General features: G+C 42.6%; 1 protein-coding gene across 1 annotated transcript in view; it reads left to right on the forward strand.

The window, feature by feature from the left end:
* The window catches only part of LOC137869465 (SPARC-related modular calcium-binding protein 1-like), a 39,152-nt gene that overhangs the window by 7,902 nt on the left and 5,693 nt on the right, over positions 1-25,557 (forward strand). Inside the window, exons 3-10 of the mRNA XM_068706874.1 lie at positions 1,401-1,634; positions 1,763-1,816; positions 2,125-2,172; positions 2,360-2,440; positions 3,573-3,753; positions 4,469-4,542; positions 4,770-4,863; positions 23,306-23,626. Coding sequence (XP_068562975.1) covers positions 1,401-1,634; positions 1,763-1,816; positions 2,125-2,172; positions 2,360-2,440; positions 3,573-3,753; positions 4,469-4,542; positions 4,770-4,863; positions 23,306-23,624 — 1,085 coding nt within the window. The 3' untranslated portion in view covers positions 23,625-23,626. The remainder of the gene's footprint in view (positions 1-1,400; positions 1,635-1,762; positions 1,817-2,124; positions 2,173-2,359; positions 2,441-3,572; positions 3,754-4,468; positions 4,543-4,769; positions 4,864-23,305; positions 23,627-25,557) is intronic.

Raw genomic sequence — 25,557 nt, forward strand, 5'->3', positions numbered from 1 at the left:
CTGATTTAGCCTTTCCATTACCACTTTTGATGTGCGTTTGGGGTCATTGTCCTGTTGGAACACCCAACTGCGCCCAAGACCCAACCTTCGGGCTGATGTTTTTAGGTTATCTTGAAGAATTTGAAGGTAATCCTCCTCCTTCATTATCCCATTTACTCTCTGTAAAGCACCAGTTCCATTGGCAGCAAAACAGCCCCACAGCATAATACTACCACCACCGTGCTTGACGGTAGGCATGGTGTTCTTGGGGTTAAAGGCCTCACCTTTTCTCCTCCAAACATATTGCTGGGCATTGTGGCCAAACAGCTCGATTTTTGTTTCGCCTGACCACAGAACTTTCCTCCAGAAGGTCTTATCTTTGTCCATGTGATCAGCAGCAAACTTCAGTCAAGCCTTAAGGTGCCGCTTTTGGAGCAAGGGCTTCCTTCTTGCACGGCAGCCTCTTAGTCCATGGAGATGCAAAACACGCTTGACTGTGGACACTGACACCTGTGTTCCAGCAGCTTCTAATTCTTGGCAGATCTGCTTTTTGGTGGTTCTCGGTTGACTCTTCACCCTCCTGACCAATTTTCTCTCAGCAGCAGGTGATAGCTTGCGTTTTCTTCCTGATCGTGGCAGTGACAAAACAGTGCCATGCACTTTATTCTTACAAACAATTGTTTGCACTGTCGCTCTTGGGACCTGCAGCTGCTTTGAAATGGCTCCAAGTGACTTTCCTGACTTGTTGAAGTCAATGATTCGCTTTTTCAGATCCATGCTGAGCTCCTTTGACTTTCCCATTGTAGCGTTTGTGGGCGTTTGTATCCAATGAGCCCTATTTAAATGGCCTCAGAGAAGTCACCAGTTGTAGTCACTCATAATCACTCACAAGAAGTTAAGAGGCCATGCTATGAAAATCATTTCATTGACATAACTTTCTAAGTCACCAAAATTGCTAATTCATGTTGCTGTATGTATATTTTTGACCCAGCAGATTTTGTCACTTTTTCTGTTAACCCATACATAGAGCCATGACATTATGTTCTTTACAAGTGTATGTAAACTTTTGACCACAACTGTATATAGTTATTAATCTGAATCTGCAGAGTAACTAAAATAATCAAATGAATGTATTGAAGTAAAAAGTACTATAATATTTGTGTCTGAGATGAAGTGTAGTAGAAGTATAAAGTAGAATTCAATGGAAATACTCAAGTAAAGACCAAAGTGTCGTCTGCAGCGTTCTCTCTCAGTAATGGACCAATTTTAAAATTCATTGTCCATTTTAGTCACTTAGATACAAAAACATGGTTTTGAAAAATACCTAAGTTCCCCTCTAAGTACTTGAGTAAATGTACCCAGTCACTCTCCACCACTGGGAACATGTGGACACTGATGACTCGATGTCCCTTTCTTCTCAGACCCAAGTCAGTCTAAATGCCAGCTGGCCCGGTCTCAGGCCCTGGAGGCCGGCGCCCACCACAGCGGCGGCCATGTTAGTGCAGCAGCTGCTGTCTTTGTGCCAGAGTGTGGTCCGGACGGTCACTTCCTGCCAGTGCAGTGCCACAACCAGACCGGATACTGCTGGTGCTCCATGCCCGACGGCAAACCTGTCAGCGGGACCTCGGTCCTCCATCTGATGCCCGACTGTATTGGTCAGATGTACTTTATTCAACAGAGTTCTGCACATTAAAAAGAACAAAACTATCTTAGACATCCATGTGTCCGTCATTAAAGTTTGTGTATTTCCCACACTTCTATCTCAATAAATCATCCCAAACAGATCACATCGCCAAGTTGGCTCAGACCAGCGATGCAGATTCAGCTCCAATTAAAGGTGAGAAAGATGTTCAACTCCAAAAGGCAGCATTGCTCTCTCTCTGCATACAGTACATATTTATTCTTCCCATTCTAGATGTGGACTTGAATGAATACTTGTTCTGTATGTTTCTCTTTTTTTTCTTCGTCTCCTGGCATGGCACTGGTTGTTTTCTCTTGCCAGACGCACCTGCAGGAAGTGGAGCGTTCACAGGTCGCTCCATGCGCCGAGACTCCCTCTGATTCTTCACATTCCTTCTTCCTCCAAGATGATTTTTTTCCCCCCTTTCTGGTTCGTGTTACTTTCACTCTTTTCTTATGTTCCAGGTGAAGTTGGTGAACCAGAACCTACATTGGAGGCCAGGAAGCCTACAGGTGACAAACCCAACATTCTCCAATAAGAACACACTTTATTTTGTCCACTTACCAAATTACAGATTTCATCCAAGCTACACTCACTGAATACAGTTGATCATGTAATCCATGTTTTAGTGAAGCGTTAACTGGCAGATCTTTTGCTTCATCTCCACAAACACAAATACCTGTAAACGTTCTTTGACAGAACTGACCGCTCCTCCATTGTGGGTGACCATTCTGATGAACTCTGACCCTAAAGGAAACCGCTCAGTCAGACGACCCACTGGTAAGAGCCAGTGTGCCAATTCACTTCTGAAAGTCTGCAAATGTAATATGGTGACTAGAAAATGAGCTGTTTCTCCAAAATGACACCAGGTTGTCTTCACTCTTACAGTGTTCTTTTTTTTTCAGGACTTATAAGGGAATTATACTTAGCTATGCTTATACATGCAGTGTCCACTTTATTAGAAACACTTCTAATATCGTATACTTTATTCATGCTGTATGGGGAAATTTTTTCACTCCGTTATTATATATTTTCACACAAAACAAGATTAAATGCACAAATGCACAAACAGGACCGATACACGATCATTATGTATCTAGAGATTGGATTCTGTGCCTTGCTCAAGGGCAGTGCCCACGAGGCAAACTGGCACCTCTCTAGCTACCAGTCCACACGTGGTTCTCAGAAAATGAGGTCATTGGACAACAAGCAACAGTACTAAAAGTATTAATTTATTAGAAACATGATCCCTGTCAGTGTTTTTCTATTATATATTGATATTACAATAGTATATTTGTTTGGATCATTATTCCTTCTGCAGATGTTTCAGGTGGAGCTTATTTTTAACTCTGTTATACTCTGTTATACCTTTACTATAGGAAAGGTTTGAAAAATTAGAATGTGCAAAGTAACTAGTAACTAAAGCTGCCAGACAAATGTAGTGGAGTAAAAAGTACAATATTTCCCTCTGACATGTAGTGGAGTGGAAGTACAAAGTTGAATAAAATGGAAACACTCAAGTAAAGTACCTTGAATTTGTACATAAGTACAATATACTTATTTACTCTTACCACTCACAACTTATCAAAACCATTCAATTTACTTTTTATAAAGAGGTGGAATAATATTGAACAGGATTGAGTTCAGTCTATTGTCCGTAACAGTCCCTGTTTCTCATGTGGCCCACCCCTGATCTAATGCATAACAACTATGTTTACCAAGCTCATAATATTCAGCTTTTGTTGACATTGTGGAAACTGTTTGAATTAAAGTTACTATGAGGAACCTTTAACTGGTTATGAAATGGCGGTAAAACATTACGCAAACATTTGCTCATCTTCTCCTTTTACAATTTATAGATTGTATTTACATTTCCTCACAAATATACTGTAGTATTAATGTGTTTGCACAGACACTCCTCAGACATGTGAGTGCGAGCGGGCGTCGCTGCTCTCTCTCCGGCAGGAGGAGCGCTTTGTCCCAGAATGCACTGCGGACGGCCGCTACAGCCCCGCGCAGTGTCACGCTGCCACGGGTTACTGTTGGTGTGTCCGGGTGGACAGCGGCAGGCCGCTGCCGGGCACATCTGCAAGGTAATCAATCAGTCTGTTAGTTCAATAGTTCTCAATAAGTCATTTAAATGTATATTTTCTTTTCTTTGTCTTTGCTTCTGTTCTCCCTCTCCTCCCTTCTCCTCACTGGATATGACAGCTTTATATATGCACAAATGTAATTACGCAATGATGCACAGAAGCGTCGCCTCTTAATCATCCAATTTTACACCAATTACTGTCTCTGTTCCCTCAGTAAGTTTCCCTTAAAGGAAACACACAGAACAAATCAGAATAAATTGCGGTTGGACGATTTTGTTCTCTGGGGGTTTTATCAGTGTTGTTGATGCTAAAAATTTTTAATGGGATGGTTTTCTTTGGTTCACTGGTGTGAGGAGAACTCCCCCGAGAACCTAATAATGTTTTTCCTACTGACAAACAGTGTATCTCTGGGTGTAATTAATTAGAAAGTATTTCATTTTGACCAATGCATAATACATTTCTTTTGCTTTTTGGTAGATAACAGAATATTTCCACCACTGTCACGTCACATGAAAAGAAGAGCCCTGTTTTAAAGACATTTAACTTTGTTTATGTTGCTGTTCAGAGTTTTGGAATATTTAGCTATAAATGGGTGGTCATTGAATAGTCTTCCTCCTGCAGTCAGCTGACAATTCCTTGGCTTTTTCGAGGCATAATACATACTTCCACTGTAATGTTGGTTAATTGACAGTTAAAATCCTCTGTTTCTATGCAGGAATCGCATCCCAGAGTGCACTGGGGCAGAGGAGGCACCAACAGACAGGAGGCCCAGTAAAAACCCTCTGCCTGGTAAATATGAGTCTCTGTTACATACTCAGAATTTTTTTTTTTACAATAATTCTGTTAAATGTTTCAGATATTTTCTCTTAATTTGATTTCTAATTCTTAAAACATTTAGTTTTTTAACCCCTCTCCTGAGGGAGGTGGCGGGAGGATAGGACAGGGGACACTGTTGTCATGTGAGGACAGTCTCCAGCATCAGTGGTAACGCTCCTCTCTGCTCTGTTTCCCCTCAGGCTGTCCCGGAGTTCATAGGAAGCACTTCCTGCAGAATCTGGTTCGAGCTCTGCAGCTGGAAGCAGAGCATGCTGGAAGTGTGAGTCTCTACCAGTAAGTCTAATTATACCGCTCATCACAGCAGGTGTGGTGATTATTAATCTCCTGTGAATACTGTGTCTGGGCTATTTACCTCCTGCAGCTGATGTCCCAGTTAGGAGGCGGGATCAGATCATTGCACTCTGTATTATATCCATGGTGAGATTGTTGGCGTGTTACACAGGAACTCTCCTGAGTTCAAGCAGAACCCAGGATCACACTCAGGTGAGGTTTTCAGGATCCGGTGGGTTTTTGGTCCCATTTCATTGACTTCACATTTAAAACATCAAATGTGCCAGAGCTAGCCAAGAGGCTATTGTTCATCTGTATTCCCTGGACAGATGTTACAACATCAGCCTTAATTAAACAGAATATAAGATGAAAATGACAAAGTTATGCATCATTTATCCTTTCTAAGCATGCAGAAACAATAACAAAAGAAGATTGAATATTAATACGAGTAGAAACATCAATTCAAGACACTCTCACACTACATTGTCAAGTACTATTAAGACAGCCAACACATGCAAAGCAAACAAATGAGGGATAATTGTGTGAACAGACACATGGACTAAAGACGAGATTATGCTGCATAGTTTGACACTAAACACATACAGAGCAGAAGCACGGAACATAAAACCATGCAGAGTATGAAAAATATATAAATCAGTCTGACAGAGCAATAAAAGAGTTCAAGCTTTTACTTTGCAAGCAACTCTATTGTGTTCAGGCTTCTAGCTCTACGTACAGGCTGTTCCTTATGTCCCCATAATGGTGAGGGCCCAGACAGACAGACAGACTCCCTGAAGGACCACTTTTGTGATAATTGGCTTGTATGCACTGCATCATGTTGTTTGCCGAGCTAGTGTAAGAACTAGGTAATTATCAGGTGACCTTTGACAATTTGAAAATAAAAATCTAGCATGACTTAACATGATAAAATAAATGGATAATAAGCAAATAAAAAAGAAAGGAAAAATAAAACCTATGAACAGGGCTAAACTTAGTTTTTAACATAAGTCAATAGGGAATACACCCGACTTGTTAAAAGTTCTGCATCAAAGGTCCCATAAAAGTAACTAAACACATTTTGGTTAACGTTTAATATTTCTCTTTAAACTGCAGTGTGTTCATAAGGCCTTGGAAGGGCATTAAATGCATCTTCTACCTCGTGAAACATTTCCAAAGTCACTGTTTTGAATCGTTGGAATTCATCCTCTCCTCTAAAATTGTCACCTTGTTGATTACAAATACAAACAGCACAAATGAGGCTCGTCAACATTTTTACCGTAGGCACCACTGGTGGCAAAAATTATACTCATTTTCCTCCTTGGACCTTGGGGGATGCAGAACTTTCCTCTGGTCAGTGCCGAGACGCTGCTCAGAGTGCCAAATGAAAACCAATTTCACAGTTCAGTGAACAACACAGACTCGATCAAATACCTGATTAACTGATGGGGACTGTTGGAAGAACAGAACGGACCGACTCCATCTGTTTCCCTGTTCCGCGCCTCTCTTTGCCAATCAACGTTCATTACTTACCTTGTTCCCTCCTGTTCATCTCTCCCTCTCACTTTGTCGTCTTCATAATGTCCTCTTCTTCTCATTTTCACCAATCTGTGTCTCATCCTGCACCCCCTTCTCTTCTCTCCCTCGCTCTCCCAGCATTACCATTTTATGGTGTAACAAAAGCCTCGTAATAACCCATAACCCTACGCCTGCGGGTTATGGGGGGGAAAACTCTGACTGTTGTCTGTGCATATGCACCGAACAACAGTTCAGAGTATTCGGCCTTCTTAGAGACGCTGACTGGAGTCCTGTATAGGGCTCCAGTGGGGGACTCCATAGTTCTGCGGGGGGATTTCAACGCGCACGCGGGCAACGATGGGGATACCTGGAGAGGCGTGATTGGGAGGAACGGCCTCCCTGATCTAAATCCGAGCGGTCGTTTGTTGTTGGACTTCTGTGCTAGTCATGAATTGTCCATAACAAACACCATGTTCGAGCATAAGGATGTTCATAAGTGTACGTGGTACCAGAGCACACTAGGCCGAAGGTCGATGATCGATTTTGTTATTGTATCATCGGATCTGAGGCCATATGTTTTGGACACTCGGGTGAAGAGAGGGGCGGAGCTGTCAACTGATCACCATCTGGTTGTGAGTTGGGTCAGAGGGTGGGGGAAAACTCTGGACAGACCTGGTAAGCCCGAACGAGACGTTCCCAGTTTGGTAAGCAAACTGGGAACGTCTGGAGGAGGCCTCTGTCCGGGAGATCTTCAACTCACACCTCCGGCAGAGCTTTTCTAGCATCCCTGTGGAGGTTGGGGGCATCGAACAGGAATGGACGATGTTCAAAGCTTCTATTGCCAAAGCTACGGCGGTGAGCTGGAGTCTCAAGGTCTTAGGTGTCTCAAGGGGCGGTAACCCTCGAACACCGTGGTGGACACTGGTGGTCAGGGAAGCCGTCCGACTGAAGAAAGAGGCCTTCCGGGATATGTTATCCCGGAGGACTCCTGAGGCAGTTGCAAGGTACCGACAGACCCGTAGGGCTACAGCCGCTGCCGTGAAGGAGGCAAAGCAGCGGGTGTGGGAGGAGTTCAGAGTAGCCATGGAGAAGGACTTTCGGTCGGCACCAAGGTGTTTCTGGAAAACCATCCGGAACCTCAGGAGGGGGAAACGGGGAAACATCCAAGCTGTATACAGTAAGGATGGGACTCTGTTGACTTCAACTGAGGGGCTAATCAAGTGGTGGAAGGAGCACTTTGAGGAACTTCTGAATCCGACTAATACGCCCTCTATGGTAGAGGCAGAGCTGGAGGCTGATGGGGGAGCATCATCAATTTCCCTGGTGGAAGTCACTGAGGTAGTCAAACAACTCCACAGTGGCAAAGCCCCAGGGATTGATGAGATCCGTCCAGAAATGCTGAAGGCACTGGGTGTGGAGGGGCTGTCTTGGATGACACGTCTCTTCAACATTGTGTGGAGGTCTGGGACAGTGCCAAGGGAGTGGCAGACCGGGGTGGTGGTTCCGTTGTTCAAAAAGGGGGACCAGAGGGTGTGTGCCAATTACCGCGGTATCACACTACTCAGCCTCCCTGGTAAAGTCTACTCCAAGGTGCTGGAAAGGAGGGTTCGGCCGATAGTCGAATCTCGGATTGAAGAGGAACAATGCGGATTCCGTCCTGGTCGTGGAACAACGGACCAGCTCTTCACTCTCCTGGAGGGGGCTTTGGAATACGCCCATCTACATGTGTTTTGTGGACCTGGAGAAGGCGTATGACCGGGTCCCCCGGGAGATACTGTGGGAGGTGCTGCGGGAGTATGGGGTGAGGGGGCCACTTCTGGGGGCCATCCAATCCCTGTATGCCCAAAGCGAGAGCTGTGTCCGGGTTCTCGGCAGTAAGTCAGACTCGTTTCCGGTGAGGGTTGGCCTCCGCCAGTGCTGCGCTTTGTCACCAATCCTGTTTGTGGTATTAATGGACAGGATATCAAGGCGTAGTCATGGGGAAGAGTGTTTACAGTTCGGTGGGCTGAGGATTGCATCGCTGCTGTTTGCAGATGATGTGGTCCTGATGTCTTCATCGGGCTGTGACCTCCAGCACTCACTGGATTGGTTCGCAGCCGAGTGTGAAGCGATTGGGATGAGGATCAGCACCTCTAAATCTGAGGCCATGGTTCTCAGCAGGAAACCGGTGGATTGCCCACTCCGGGAAGGGAATGAGTCCTTACCCCAAGTGAAGGAGTTCAAGTACCTCGGGGTCTTGTTCGCGAGTGAGGGAACAATGGAACGTGAGATTGGCCGGAGAATCGGAGCAGCTGGGGCGGTATTGCAGTCGCTCTACCGCACCGTTGTGATGAAAAGAGAGCTGAGCCGCAAGGCAAAGCTCTCTATCTACCGGCCAATCTTCGTTCCTACCCTCACCTATGGTCATGTGGACTGGGTCATGACCGAAAGAATTAGATCGCGGGTACAAGCGGCCGAAATGGGTTTCCTCAGGAGGGTGGCTGGCATCTCCCTTAGAGATAGGGTGAGAAGTTCGGTCATCCGTGAGGGACTCGGAGTAGAGCCGCTGCTCCTTTGCATGGAAAGGAGCCAGTTGAGGTGGTTCGGGCATCTGGTAAGGATGCCACCTGGGCGTTCCAGGCACGACCAGCTGGGAGGAGACCCCGAGGCAGGCCCAGGACCAGGTGGAGGGACTATATCTCCAAACTGGCCTGGGAGCGCCTCGGGATCCCCCAGTCAGAGCTGGCTGATGTGGCCCGGGAAAGGGAAGTTTGGGGTCCCCTGCTGGAGCTGTTGCCCCCGTGACCCGATCCCGGATAAGCGGTTGAAGATGAGATGAGAAAAGCCTCGTTATGCCAGATAGCTGCACGCACGCACGCACACACGCACGCACACACGCACGCACACGCACACACACGATGCCCAGGTTTCATTTACACTGTTACTTTTCCTCCTGATAACTTTGTGATTGTCGAATGAATTTCCAGGTTTGTTTGCGTTTTGGTCTGATACAGAAACATGGAGCTGTGTTTTTCAGCTGTTTTTTGCTCGCCGCGTAACCGATCAGGAGCCCGGGAGACGTCCGGTGATTTTGTGTTTCAGCGGGTTGCCACGTCCTCGTGAAATTGGATATTTATTGAGTTCAGGAGGAATATAATGTGATTGGTTTACAATAATTCGGGCCTGTTGACGCCTGCTGTGTTCGCAAATATAATCTCACTTAAACTTGAAATCCAATTTTTTATCACGCTCACATTTCTGCAGTGTATAACGGAGGCATCTGTGCTGTGATGTGGTTGATCCAAACTTGCAAAGTGAAACCATGTGGTTCCTTTCCTATTTTTTTTTTTTAATCACCATGGGTTTTCTTTCTCAGAAATATGACTTAATAAAAAGATTTTCCTTGGGACTTTACAACTTTCTCACGGAATATTACCCCCCAACCCTGGCCCATTATTAAATTATGATAATGTTTTTTACTGCTGTTGTACATTCACCTCTCCAAGCTTTAGTGGTGGCTGAAAAAGTTAGTAGTTTTTGATGGATGTAGCTTGGATTCATGTATGTTCAAAGGGATCCTAAAGCATCCTGTTCACAGTCGGGTAAAAAGGACCAAAAAAAATATCTATAGGAATGTTTCCAATCATTCCTGCAACATAATATACTTCTCGTCCATGTATAGTCAGTAATTAGGGCCCGAGCACCGACGTAGTCGGAGCGGAGGACCTATTGTTATTCTAATGTTTTTTTATTATTATTAGGGCCCGAGCACCGACGTAGTCGGAGCGGAGGACCTATTGTTATTCTAATGTTTTTTTATTATTATTATTATTATTATTATTATCGTACCAGTTTCATCGCAAAAAGGAGGTGCTTGGGATACTGGGAATCTTTTGAAATTTGGCACAAAATTCAATCGTGGTGAAAATTCCAGTATTATTGGGGTGTCCAGCTGCGGCATGACATTTTGGCTCGATAGCGCCCCCTACAGAGTAGCCCCAACTTTGGGTTTCACCTAGCTGTATGAAATTTGGTAGGTATGTGGAACGTGATGGGACGTACAAAAAAGTCAAAAGGAGGTATATCCTAAACCAAACAGGAAGTCGGCCATTTTGAATTTTATGACGTTTTTGGACCGTTCCAAGGCGCCGTACTTTAACGAACTCCTCCTAGAGATTAAACCCGATTGCCTTCAGATTTGGTCAGTATGCTCTTGAGACCTTGGCAGTGAAACGATACTCAAAGATCAAAAAGTTATCGAACTATGTGTCCGTGGCGTGGCGGCAAAAAAACACCATTCGCCATGAAACAGGAAGTTGTTGTAACTCGGCTGTACATTGCCTAATCTGCTCCAAATTTCTCAGGTGTCATAACATCCTGACCCTGAAGACATGTATATGACAATTTTGAATCATAGTAATAGCGCCACCTAATGGCAACAGGAAGTCATAGGTTGTGTACTTTGACACCCTACTGCTCACAGATTAATCGGATCCCTCTCAAATTTTGTCACAAAAGCCTTAAGACCTTGATAATGCTTCATTGTGAAAATTGTAGGAAGTTGTCGAAGCGTGGCGACGTGGCGGCTCTGCGAATTTCGATCCTTCGCCATGAACAAATAAACTGATGTAACTCGACTCCGCATCAGACATTTACCAGATTTCCCATGTTTGATGAGTCTGTGGTCCTGAAGACATCTACAGAACAATTTTGTATAATAGTCATAGCGCCACCTACTGGTAACAGGAAGTAAAAGTCTCTGTACTTTGGCATGTTTCTCTTAGTAGATAAAGCTGATGAACATCAAATTTGTTCCACACAAATATAAGAATTTCATAATGCCAGTTCATGAAGCTTTTGATGTTTTGTCAAACGCCGTTGCCGTAGCGACGCAGTCTTCGCCGTGAAAAACGAAGATGCTTTTGAGGGGCTAAAAATGCTTGAAACATATGCAAACTTGGCACACAGATTTAAAGCCAAAAGTTTAGTTACATGTTATGGTTCTATTGCTCTAGAGTGGAGAGTCGGCTCAATAGCGCCCCCTACAATATTTCGACAAAGCAGCCCTCGCAGTACGTTAGACCTAGATGTATGAAATTTGGTAGGAATATGTATCACATGTGGACTTAAATAAAAGTATCTTGGGGCCATGCCCTAAACCCAACCGGAAGTCAGCCATTTTGAATTTTGATAGAATTTCTAGTGTCGTTTTTTCAATTTCCAGGTGCTCTACTTTAACGAACTCCTCCTAGGGAATTAATCAAATCAACTTCAAATTTGGTCAGTACAATCTAAAGATCTTTGTTATGAAAAGTTACTCAAATGTTGTTGTTTCGTGAAAAGCCGTTGCCATGGCGACGCATTCTTCGCCACGAAAAACAAAAGTGTTTTTGAGGGGCTAAAAATGCTCAAAACGTAACCAAACTTGTCAAACACATTTAAAATCCTGAATGTAGTTATCTGATGTGATTTTAATGCTTCAGAGTGGCAAGTTGGCTCGATAGCGCCCCCTACAATTTTTTGATGATGCAGCCCTCGCAGTACGTTTCACCTAGCTGTATAAAATTTGGTAAGCAGATGTATCACATGTAGACTTAACAAAAAGTCTTAGGGGTCCATGCTCTAAACCCAACCGGAAGTCAGCCATTTTGAATTTTGTATGAATTTCTCCTGTTTTTTTCCATTTCCATGTGCTGTACTACGAACTCCTCCTAGGGAATTAATCCGATCAACTTAGAATTTGGTCAGAACAATCTAAAGACCGTAGCGATTAAAAGTTACTAAAAGCTTGATGTTTCATCAAACAACATGGACTTGGTGTAGCAGCCATTTTACATGGTTCGCCATCATCCACCAAGCTGTTGTAAATCAACTGTACTTTGAGAAAACTGTCCCAAACTTGACATGCTTGATTACCGTCATGATTTTAGGACTTTTGCATGCCAATATTAACTCATAGTCATAGCACCACCTACTGGCAACCACAGAAGTAAGCAGGATTCTTTAATTACAGCAGCCCAAACACTGAATTTATTGAAAGGGTTCGTGTGCACACCATGAGAAAAAGACTTCTCTGATCTAAATATGTGCAAACTAAGATCCATGGAGAGCAAAAGTTAAACAGTGGTTCTCAAACCATGTCAGTGGGCATTAGTATAAATGATCTGTCCAGAGCTTCTACATGAAAATCACGTTAAATGTTACAATGAATGCTTCACACTACAATCTAAAGTTATAGAAGAGCTTAAAATGAAAACAGTGTTAAATTAAAGTGTTAAAGTAAAAGCAAATGACAACACTGTTCTGTTAACTTTCATGTAACTTCAAATACAATCAGCAGGACACTGCAGGGAGTTGAACCCCATCCCAGTAAACTGACGGTCTGTTATTTTATAAACACTGAAACACATTCACACATTCATTTTCTTAATGATCTTAACAGGCTTACATTTATGATTGTATCGGAGGTACACTCAAAACATTTGAGGCTTGAGACCTGGCAACATGATCTTGCTACGCTGCTGGTTGAGGCAGGAAATACTGTTTAACTCGTGCACGCAATGTATGATGGTCACAGAAATGCATGTCCGCGTCAACCAGAGTCCTGCCAGTACCCTCGATGTGCGTGAAGTTGCGAGGGCCCGATCAATGCTGCTTGCAGCTTTAATTTCCACTGATATTCTCACCAGAATATGACTAAATACCTGTCTGACCCTGGTGAGCTCCACAGAAGGGATATAATTGCCATACGTTGGGTTTTTGGATGTTAGATCAACCACTTCCTGCACATAAAGCTCTCCTGCAAGTATCACTGCTGTTGACATGCATGTTCAGTATCCATTGTAACTGCTGTGAATCTCATTCTGAAAATGACAGATTCTCAGTGAATTACTCCTTTTATACCCGAGGCCTATTTGCAGGCCTCAGCTAGAATAAAGATAAGAAATACCTAATTAAGTGTATAATTAAATAAAAAAAAATAATAATAATAATTTTTTTAAATATATTTTTGAGATGAGAAAAATGATGGAACTATCAGAATACATGTTACAGGTTCACATAAGATAAGGATGGAACACAGCACAACTTGGAAAACTCAAATGCTCGCCCTGGAAAAACAGCACTTTTAGGATATTGTTTTTTGGAAAGTATGGAAATCCAAGACTTTAATTAAAGCTGCAAGCAGCATTGATCGGGCCCTCGCAACTTCACGCACGTCGAGGGTACTGGCAGGACTCTGGTTGACGCGGCCATGCATTTCTGTGACCATCATACATTGCGTGCACGAGTTAAACAGTATTTCCTGCCTCAACCAGCAGCGTAGCAAGATCATGTTGCCAGGTCTCAAGCCTCAAATGTTTTGAGTGTACCTCCGATACAATCATAAATGTAAGCCTGTTAAGATCATTAAGAAAATGAATGTGTGAATGTGTTTCAGTGTTTATAAAATAACAGACCGTCAGTTTACTGGGATGGGGTTCAACTCCCTGCAGTGTCCTGCTGATTGTATTTGAACTTACATGAAAGTTAACAGAGCAGTATTGTCATTTGCTTTTACTTGAACACTTTAATGTAACACTGTTTTCATTTTAAGCTCTTCTATAACTTTAGATTGTAGTGTGAAGCATTCATTGTAACATTTAACGTGATTTTCATGTAGAAGCTCTGGACAGATCATTTATACTAATGCCCACTGACATGGTTTGAGAACCACTGTTGTCTAACTTTTGCTCTCCATGGATCTTAGTTTGCACATATTTAGATCAGAGAAGTCTTTTTCTCATGGTGTGCACACGAACCCTTTAAATAACTTCAGTGTTTGGGCTGCTGTAATTAAAGAATCCTGCTTACTTCTGTGGTTGCCAGTAGGTGGTGCTATGACTGAGTTAATATTGGCATGCAAAAGTCCTAAAATCATGACGGTAATCAAGCATGTCAAGTTTGGGACAGTTTTCTCAAAGTACAGTTGATTTACAACAGCTTGGTGGATGATGGCGAACCATGTAAAATGGCTGCTACACCAAGTCCATGTTGTTTGATGAAGCCTCAAGCTTTAAGTAACTTTTAATTGCTACGGTCTTTAGATTGTTCTGACCAAGTTTATCGGATTAATTCCCTAGGAGGAGTTCGTAGTACAGCACATGGAAATGGAAAAAAGCAGGAGAAATTCATACAAAATTCAAAATGGCTGACTTCCGGTTGGGATTAGAGCATGAACCCCTAAGACTTTTTGTTAAGTCTACATGTGATACATCTGCTTACCAAATTTTATACAGCTAGGTGAAACGTACTGCGAGGGCTGCATCGTCAAAAAATTGTAGGGGGCGCTATCGAGCCAACTTGCCGCTCTGAAGCATTAAAATCACATCAGATAACTACATTCAGGATTTTAAATGTGTTTGACAAGTTTGGTTACGTTTTGAGCATTTTTAGCCCCTCAAAAACACTTTTGTTTTTCGTGGCGAAGAATGCGTCGCCACGGCAACGGCCTTTCACGAAACAACAACCTTTGAGTAACTTTTCATCACAAAGATCTTTAGATTGTACTGACCAAATTTGAAGTCGATCTGATTAATTCCCTAGGAGGAGTTCGTTAAAGTAGAGCCCCTGGAAATGTCTAAAACGACACTAGAAATTCCTACAAATTTCAAAATGGCTGACTTCCGGTTGGGTTTAGGGCATGGCCCCAAGAGACTTTTATTTAAGTCCACATGTGATACATGTGCCTACCAAATTTTGTTAATCTATGTGAAACGTACTACGAGGGCTGCTTCGTCGAAATTTTGTAGGGGGCGCTATTGAGCCGATTTAACACTGATTGAATAAAATCATATTATAGAACTACATTTTGGCCTTGTGATCTGTGTGTCAAGTTTGCTTGTGTTTCGAGCTTTTTTAACCTCTCCAAATGACCATCGTTTTTCACGGCGAAGACTGCGTTACCACGGCAACGGCGTTCGACGAAACATCAAAAGCTTAGAGAACTGGCATTATGAACTTCTTACATTTGTGTGGAACAAATTTGATGTTGATCTGATTTTCCAACTTAGAGAAACAAGCCAAAGTATAAAGACTTTAACTTACTGTTGCCAGTAGGTGGCGCTATGACTGATTCAAAATTGGCTTGGAGATGTCTTCAGGCCTGGAGTTTAATCAAACATGTGAAATCTGGTAAAGATCTGATGATGCGGAGTCGAGTTACATCAGTTTATTCGTTCATGGCGAAGGATCGAAATTCGCAGAGCCGCCACGTCGCCACGCTTCAACAACTTCCTACAATTTTCACAATGAAGCATTATCAAGGTCTTAAGGCTTTTGTGACAACATTTGAGAGGGATCCGATTAATCTGTGAGCAGTAGGGTGTCAAAGTACACAACCTATGACTTCCTGTTGCCACTAGGTGGCGCTATTACTATGATTCAAAATTGTCATATACATGTGTTCAGGGTCAGGATGTTATGACATCTGAGAAATTTGGAGCAGATTAGGCAATGTACAGCCGAGTTACAACAACTTCCTGTTTCATGGCGAATGGTGTTTTTTTGCCGCCACGCCACGGACACATAGTTCGATAACTTTTTGATCTTTGAGTATCGTTTCACTGCCAAGGTCTCAAGAGCATACTGACCAAATCTGAAGGCAATCGGGTTTAATCTCTAGGAGGAGTTCGTTAAAGTACGGCGCCTTGAAACGGTCCAAAAACGTCATAAAATTCAAAATGGCCGACTTCCTGTTTGGTTTAGGATATACCTCCTTTTGACTTTTTTGTACGTCCCATCACGTTCCACATACCTACCAAATTTCATACAGCTAGGTGAAACCCAAAGTTGGGGCTACTCTGTAGGGGGCGCTATCGAGCCAAAATGTCATGCCGCAGCTGGACACCCCAATAATACTGGAATTTTCACTACGATTGAATTTTGTGCCAAATTTCAAAAGATTCCCAGTATCCCAAGCACCTCCTTTTTGCGATGAAACTGGTACGATAATAATAATAATAATAATTAAAGCTGCAAGCAGCATTGATCGGGCCCTCGCAACGTCACACACGTCGAGGGTACTGGCAGGACTCTGGTTGATGCGGCAATGCATTTCTGTGACCATCATACACTGCATGCACAAGTTAGATGATATTTCCTGCGTCGACCAGCAGCATAGCAAGACCATGTTGCCAGGTCTTAAGCCTCAAATGTTTTGAGTGTACCTCCGATACAATCATAAATGTAAGCCTGTTAAGATCATTAAGAAAATGAACGTGTGAATGTGCTTCAGTATTTGTAACATAACAGACTGTCAGGTTACTGGGATGGAGTTCAACTCCCCGCAGTGTCCTGCTGATTTTATTTGGACTTACATGAAAGTTAACAGAACAGCAGTGTCATTTGTTTTTACTTGAACACTTTAATTTGACACTGTTTTCATTTTAAGCTCTTCTGTAACTTTAGATTGTAGTGTGAAGCATTCATTGTAACATTTAACCTGATTCTCATGTAGAAGCTCTAGACAGATCATTTATACTAATGCCCACTGACATGGTTTGAAAAACACTGTTGATTAACTTTTGTTCTCCAAGCATCTTAGTTTGCACATATTTAGATCAGAGAAGTCTTTTTCTCATGGTGTGCCCACAAACCCTGTTTGGACCGCTGTTATTATAGAATTCTGTTTACGTCCGTGGTTGCCAGTAGGTGGCGCTATGACTATGAGTTAATATTGGCATGCAGAAGACCTAAAATCACGACAGCAATCAAGCATGTCAAGTTTGGGTCAGTTTTGACAAAGTAAGGTTGAGTTACAAAAGCTTGATGGATGATGGCGAATCATGTAAAATTGCAGCGACACCAAGTCCATGTTATCCGATGAAACATCAAGCTTTGAGTAACTTTTAATCGTTAAGGTCTTTAGGTTGTTCTGACCAAATTCTAAGGTGATCGGATTATTTCCCTAGGAGGAGTTCGTAGTGCAGCACCTGGAAAAGGAAATAAAACCACAAGAAATTCATACAAAATTCAAATTGGCTGACTTCCGGTTGGGTTTAGAGCATGGACCCCTAAGACTTTTTTTTAAGTCTACATGTGATACACCTGCTTACTTAATTTCATACATCTAGGTGAAACGTACTGCGAGGGCTGCATCGTCGAAATATTGTAGGGGGTGCTATCGAGCCGAGTTCCCACTCTGAAGCATTAAAATCACATCAGATAACTACATTCAGGATTTTAAATGTGTGACAAGTTTGATTTTGTTTTGAGTATTTTTAGCCCCTCAAAAACACCTTTGTTTTTCATGGCGAGGAATGCATCGCCACGGCAACGGCATTTCACGAAACAACAAGCTTTGAGTAACTTTTAATCACAAAGGTCTTTAGATTGTTCTGACCAAATTCTAAGTTGATCTGATTAATTCCCTGGGAGGAGTTCGTTAAAGTAGAGCACCTGGAAATTGCAAAAACGACACTAGAAATTCAGACTAAATTCAAAATGGCTGACTTCCGGTTGGGTTTAGGGCATGGCCCCAAGAGACTTTTATTTGAGTCCACATGTGATACATGTGCCTACCAAATTTTGTTATTCTATGTGAAACGTACTGCGAGGGCTGCTTCGTCGAAATTTTGTAGGGGGCGCTATTGAGCCGATTTAACACTGACTGAATAAAATCATATTATATAACTACATTTTGGCCTTGTGATCTGTGTGTCAAGTTTGCTTGTGTTTCGAGCTGTTTTAACCTCTCCAAATGACCATCGTTTTTCACGGCGAAGACTGCGTTACCACGGCAACGGCGTTCGACAAAACATCAAAAGCTTAGAGAACTGGCATTATGAACTTCTTACATTTGTGTGGAACAAATTTGATGTTGATCTGATTTTCCAACTAAGAGAAACAAGCCAAAGTATAAAGACTTTAACTTACTGTTGCCAGTAGGTGGCGCTATGACTATGATTCAAAATTGGCCTGCAGACGTCTTCAGGCCTGGAGTCTAATCAAACATGTGAAATCTGGTAAAGATCTGATGATGCGGAGTCGAGTTACATCAGTTTATTCGTTCATGGCGAAGGATCGAAGTTCGCCGAGCCGCCACGTCGCTGCCCTTCGACAACTTCTTACGATCTTCACAATGAAGCATTATCAACATCTTAAGGCTTTTCTGACAAAACTTTAGAGGGATCGGAATAATCTGTGAGGAGCAGGGTGTCAAAGTACAAAACGTACAACTTCCAGTTGCCACTAGGTGGCGCTATGACTATGATTCAAAATTGTCATATACATGTGTTCAGGGTCAGGATGTTATGACATCTGAGAAATTTGGAGCAGATTAGGCAATGTACAGCCGAGTTACAACAACTTCCTGTTTCATGGCGAATGGTGTTTTTTTGCCGCCACGCCACAGACACAAAGTTCGATAACTTTTTGATCTTTGAGTATCGTTTCACTGCCAAGGTCTCAAGAGCATACTGACCAAATCTGAAGGCAATCGGGTTTAATCTCTAGGAGGAGTTCGTTAAAGTACGGCGCCTTGAAACGGTCCAAAAACGTCATAAAATTCAAAATGGCCGACTTCCTGTTTGGTTTAGGATATACCTCCTTTTGACTTTTTTGTACGTCCCATCACGTTCCACATACCTACCAAATTTCATACAGCTAGGTGAAACCCAAAGTTGGGGCTACTCTGTAGGGGGCGCTATCGAGCCAAAATGTCATGCCGCAGCTGGACACCCCAATAATACTGGAATTTTCACCACGATTGAATTTTGTGCCAAATTTCAAAAGATTCCCAGTATCCCAAGCACCTCCTTTTTGCGATGAAACTGGTACGATAATAATAATAATAATAATAATAATAATAATAATAATAATTAAAGCTGCAAGCAGCATTGATCGGGCCCTCGCAACTACGCGCACGTCGAAGACACCGGCAGGACTCTGGTTGACGCGGTCATGCATTTCTCTGACCATCATACACTGCGTGCACAAGTTAGATGATATTTCTGCGTCGACCAGCAGCGTAGCAAGATCATGTTGCCAGGCATTATGCCTCAAATGTTTTGAGTTTACTCCGATGCGATCATAAATGTAAGCCTGTTAAGATCATGAAGAAAATGAATGTGCATGAATGCGCTTCAGTGTTTGTAACATAACAGACTTGTCAGTTTACTGGGTGCAGTGTCCTGCTGATTGTATTTGGACTCAAATGAAAGTTAACAGAAGAGTAGTGTAATTTGCTTTTACTTGAACACTTTAATTTAACACTGTTTTCATTTTAAGCTCTTCTGTAACTTTAGATTGTAGTGTGAAGCATTCATTGCAACATTTATTCTGATTCTCGAGTAGAAGCTCTGGATTGATCATTTATACTAATGCCCACTGACATGGTTTGAGAACCACTGTTGTCTAACTTTTGCTCTCCAAGCATCTTAGTTTGCACATATTTAGATCAGAGAAGTCTTTTTCTCATGGTGTGTCCACAAAACCTTTTATTAAGTTCAGTGTTCGGGCCGGTGTAATTATAGAATCCTGCTTACGTCCGTGGTTGCCAGTAGGTGGCGCTATGACTATGAGTTAATATTGGCATGCAGATGTCCTAAAATCATGACAGTAATCAAGCATGTCAACTTTGGGACAGTTTTGACAAAGAACAGTTGAGTTACAACAGCTTGATGGATGATGGCGAACCATGTAAAATGGCCGCTACACCAAGTCCATGTTTGATGAATTCTAAACTTTTAATCACAAAGGTCTTTAGATTGTTCTGACCAAATTCTAAGCTGATCTGATTAATTACCTAGGACTAGTTCGTAGTACAGCACCTGGAAATGGGAAAAATACACAAGAAATTCATACAAAATTAGAAATGGCTGACTTCCGGTTGGGTTTAGAGCATGGACCCCTAAGACTTTTTTTTAAATCCACATGTGATACATCTGCTTACCAAATGTTATACATCTAGGTGAAACGTACTGCGAGGGCTGCATCGTCGAAATATTGTAGGGGGCGCTATCGAGCCGAGTTGCCACTCTGAAGCATTAAAATCACATCAGATAACTACATTCAGGATTTTAAATGTGTGTGACAAGTTTGATTTTGTTTTGAGTATTTTTAGCCCCTCAAAAACACCTTTGTTTTTCATGGCGAGGAATGCGTCGCCACGGCAACGGCATTTCACGAAACAACAAGCTTTGAGTAACTTTTAATCACAAAGGTCTTTAGATTGTTCTGACCAAATTCTAAGTTGATCTGATTATTTCCCTGGGAGGTGTTCGTTAAAGTAGAGTGCCTGGAAATTGAAAAAACGACACTAGAAATTCAGACTAAATTCAAAATGGCTGACTTCCGGTTGGGTTTAGGGCATGGCCCCAAGAGACTTTTATTTAAGTCCACATGTGATACATGTGCCTACCAAATTTTGTTAATCTATGTGAAACGTACTGCAAGGGCTGCTTCGTCGAAATTTTGTAGGGGGCGCTATTGAGCCGATTTAACACTCTGATTGAATAAAATCATATTATAGAACTACATTTTGGCCTTGTGATCTGTGTGTCAAGTTTGCTTGTGTTTCGAGCTTTTTTAACCTCTCCAAATGACCATCGTTTTTCACGGCGAAGACTGCGTTACCACGGCAACGGCGTTTGACGAAACATCAAAAGCTTAGAGAACTGGCATTATGAACTTCTTACATTTGTGTGGAACAAATTTGATGTTGATCTGATTTTCTAACTGAGAGAAATAAGCCAAAGTATAAAGACTTTAACTTACTGTTGCCAGTAGGTGGCGCTATGACTGATTCAAAATTGGCCTGCAGACGTCTTCAGGCCTGGAGTCTAATCAAACATGTGAAATCTGGTAAAGATCTGATGATGCGGAGTCGAGTTACATCAGTTTATTCGTTCATGGCGAAGGATCGAAGTTCGCCGAGCCGCCACGTCGCTGCCCTTCGACAACTTCTTACGATCTTCACAATGAAGCATTATCAACATCTTAAGGCTTTTCTGACAAAACTTTAGAGGGATCGGAATAATCTGTGAGGAGCAGGGTGTCAAAGTACAAAACGTACAACTTCCAGTTGCCACTAGGTGGCGCTATGACTATGATTCAAAATTGTCATATACATGTGTTCAGGGTCAGGATGTTATGACATCTGAGAAATTTGGAGCAGATTAGGCAATGTACAGCCGAGTTACAACAACTTCCTGTTTCATGGCGAATGGTGTTTTTTTGCCGCCACGCCACAGACACAAAGTTCGATAACTTTTTGATCTTTGAGTATCGTTTCACTGCCAAGGTCTCAAGAGCATACTGACCAAATCTGAAGGCAATCGGGTTTAATCTCTAGGAGGAGTTCGTTAAAGTACGGCGCCTTGAAACGGTCCAAAAACGTCATAAAATTCAAAATGGCCGACTTCCTGTTTGGTTTAGGATATACCTCCTTTTGACTTTTTTGTACGTCCCATCACGTTCCACATACCTACCAAATTTCATACAGCTAGGTGAAACCCAAAGTTGGGGCTACTCTGTAGGGGGCGCTATCGAGCCAAAATGTCATGCCGCAGCTGGACACCCCAATAATACTGGAATTTTCACCACGATTGAATTTTGTGCCAAATTTCAAAAGATTCCCAGTATCCCAAGCACCTCCTTTTTGCGATGAAACTGGTACGATAATAATAATAATAATAATAATAATAATAATAATAATAATAATAATAAAAAACATTAGAACAACAATAGGTCCTCCGCTCCGACTAAGTCGGTGCTCGGGCCCTAATAATAATAATAATAATAATAATAATAATAATAATAGAATAACAATAGGTCCTCCGCTCCGACTACGTCGGTGCTCGGGCCCTAAATATGCTGAGCTTTTAGAACAACTGATATAGGCTCTATATACACAGCTATACATAGATACAGTGAAACATTTATAAAATATAGAGCATATAAAATTAGAAAACTGATCAAATATTCCAATATTTGAATAAAAAAGTATTTTTTAAATTCAAAAACACTCTATATCACTTCTATGTATCACTCCTGATGTTCAATGAATCAAAAGACAGAAGATTGGACCTTTTTTGAGTGTTTTAAGCTCTTTCTAAGCCCTTTTTAGTTGTTTAGTTTAAGGTCAAATACTGCTTCAGATTCAGCCATTCTCTCTGTTCAGGGCTGTATCTCAGCCCCCCCTTCTCCGATTTTCACCATTGAGACAGCCTTCGAACCGTAGGAGCCAATAGAATTGCCTGGAATTGAAAGCTAGATGATTGACAGCACTATTAGCCAATAAAGCTCAAAAACGTCCCATCTCTGAAATCTGATTTGCTGAGCTTCCAACCCTCCCAAGAATCCGAGGAGTGTCGGAGAGACACGAATCGAACGGATTCACACAGAGCACCAGCAGCTGGACATACATGCAGTGGAAGTACGGAGATATTCCATTTTTTCGCTGAGATTCGACCAAAAGTAAGTACAATATTCGATGAAAGCTGTGTGACTTTTTGTGTTCGAAGCTGAATATCTCTGCGACGGTTTACCGGGGAGAGAAATGGAAACTATGTCCGTAATCTCCGTCAGACGGACATGCTTTTTCATGCTGCATGTTCGTAGGTAGCACGTTGCTAACGGAGTGTAGCAGCTGTTTTCTCCGGTCTGTCCCAGTCATATCGAGTATGATTTATGATATTTTGTTATTTGTTTGCTTGGCTGATGGGAGATGTGTTTGTCTCATGTAGAAGTGACCTAGTTCATGTTGTTCCCAGGACGCTGAGGTTTCTGCAGAACTATAACATCATTATATTCGTTCTTCGTGGGTTCTCTGCCAGTTACTTTTAACACAAAACTCTCTAAGTTTTGATGTACTCTGCGTCCAAATGGGGGACTTTCGGGTGTATACGGTTTTAACCTAGAGTCGCTTGAACCTCTCACCTCTTTAGGTTTTTGTCCCATCTCTTTCCACCAGGCCCTCGAACACGCCTCCCTCCAGCTCTCCCTCTCCATCCACCAACACCCCGTCCTCCTTCGCTCCGGACGCCGCTTCTCCTATCGCTCCGGAGGCCGCGGAGTCCTCCGGGCCAGAGGCGGCGCTCCGGTGGCACTTCGTCCGGCTGGACGCGGACTCCAGCGGGTCGCTGAGCGAACGCGAGGCCCGACCCCTCCGTCAGTTCCTGCGACGGAGGCTGAAGCCGCGACGGTGCGCTAAGAAGTTCGCCCAGCACTGCGACGGGGACGGAGACCGAAGCCTGACGCTGGAGGAGCTGAGGGTCTGCCTGGGCCTCTAAAGGTGGGTCAGAGCTGGATGTCCCAAACCGCTGTAGACGGTTTGTGTGACCTAAAGCGTTATCTCATAGTGTTTTCACATTTTACACATCTTTAACAAATCTTTTGTTGGCATGATCAGCCACATTTGTAAAAACGAACAGACTGGGCGTTTTTTTTAAGTTTGCTGCGTTTTTTGTTGTTCGAATGAGTGCAAATGTAAGCTTAACACAAACCCATGAACTGTTAAACTTAGTTAAACAGTACAGTTTAGATGAATGAAAACAACTTACCCAGAAATCTCAAGTACAGCACTAATTTGTCTCCTAAATCAATTTGACTACTAAAGTCATGTAGTTCCAGGTATCCAGCAGAGGAAAAAAAAGTTTTTTTAATCGAGGGTACATAGCACTCCTGTAAAAATGTGAGGCACAAAAAAAACATGTGGCGTTTGGCAACGCAAAACGATTCCCTCTCATTGAAATCAAGTGCAGAAAGCTGCTCCAGGCTGTCTGATCAGGGACTGCCACTAACAGCTCTGGCAAAAAGCAAGATACAATCTAAGCCGAGAAACAATACGATAAAAGCTGGCGGATTGGCCGCCTTCAATTTTCAGCGTTAAAAAAACTGTGTGGATTCCATCGGTGGAGTCTAAAAGAAAGCAGTGTGCACACTGTGCATGCACCACCTGTTCCGAGCCAATCAACCTATTAACCTGATTCAGACCAGGTGCACCAGCTGGCACAACGAAAGGGAGCCAAAGTCCCCATCCACCAGCATGGTGCTCACAGCAAAACCTGCTCTTGGCAGCATTTTCCTACTTCGAGCCAGGGCAACGGGAAAAACAATCTCACTGTGATCTTTAGACCACTCTTCTGTATTATTCACTTTAAACAAGCAGTAAATCATTTTACAACTGCTCTTTTATATAGGCCAGGCAATATGAATATCATATCTTGATTTAGCGATTGGATTGTAAAAGAGTTCAATCACAGTATACAGTATCAGTGGCGATTTTAGCCTGAAATTTCTGGTGGGGCAATTTTGTATGACGTCATGTCACTGTCACAAAAATAGAGGTAGCTGATTATTATAAGCAGTAGGCCTATATAGACCAGTAAGATATGCTATGGGCTGCATTTTGAGTGCCAGCAGGGAGCAGAAATCCTATTTCAAATACATTTCACATGCTTCAGCGCTCAGCACGATACAAAGATGTTGCCTATAATACAGCATTAAAGTAAAATGATTGCAATAAAGTAAAACGATTAGACAGACACATAGCTCAAATAACTTGCATAATGTATTAAGCTTGTGGCACGTGTGGCATACAATATAAAGCGAAAGGCCCAACTGAAACAAATTATAGCAACAAAACATGCTGCTAAATGAACAAAACTTTGTAAAAAGACGATGTCCTTGAAGATTGCATTGATACATCCATCAGCTCCAAAAAAAAAAAAAAAAAAGGTTTGACTCACCAATGCAGATCACTTAAATAGGAAGTTGGCGCGGCGGTTCTTTGCTTGAGCAAACCTCTCGATGACTTTGCTGTTAAAATCCACCAGTCCATGAACGAACGGATTTTCAATGCAAAGCATGGAGAGGGCATTACGAGAGTTTTCGCGGTTTACGCAGTATTCAAGTCGAGTTGCTAGGCAGATTTCGTGGGGCACATCTGAAAGTGCCCCATCTCCCAATGTAAACTTTGGCCTGTGTGGTTCACGCTCATTGGTGTTTCCATGGCAACACTCTTAAGCTTGCGCCGCTGCCCCACAGAGCAGAGAGGGACAGCGGAGAGCAGCATTTTACAGAGCAAGCACAAAGACAGAAACACACATGAATCAAATTACTCCAAAACAGGACTATAATGCTTGTGAGTCAAGTTTATTCACACACACATTCACGCTACTTTGCATATTAAATAAAATAAAATATATTTTGCCTCAAAGCACA

Source organism: Cebidichthys violaceus, unplaced genomic scaffold (genome assembly GCF_023349555.1).
Source record: "Cebidichthys violaceus isolate CVI_PGR_0920_01 unplaced genomic scaffold, fCebVio1.0.p SCAF_120, whole genome shotgun sequence".
NCBI lineage: Eukaryota > Metazoa > Chordata > Actinopteri > Perciformes > Stichaeidae > Cebidichthys > Cebidichthys violaceus.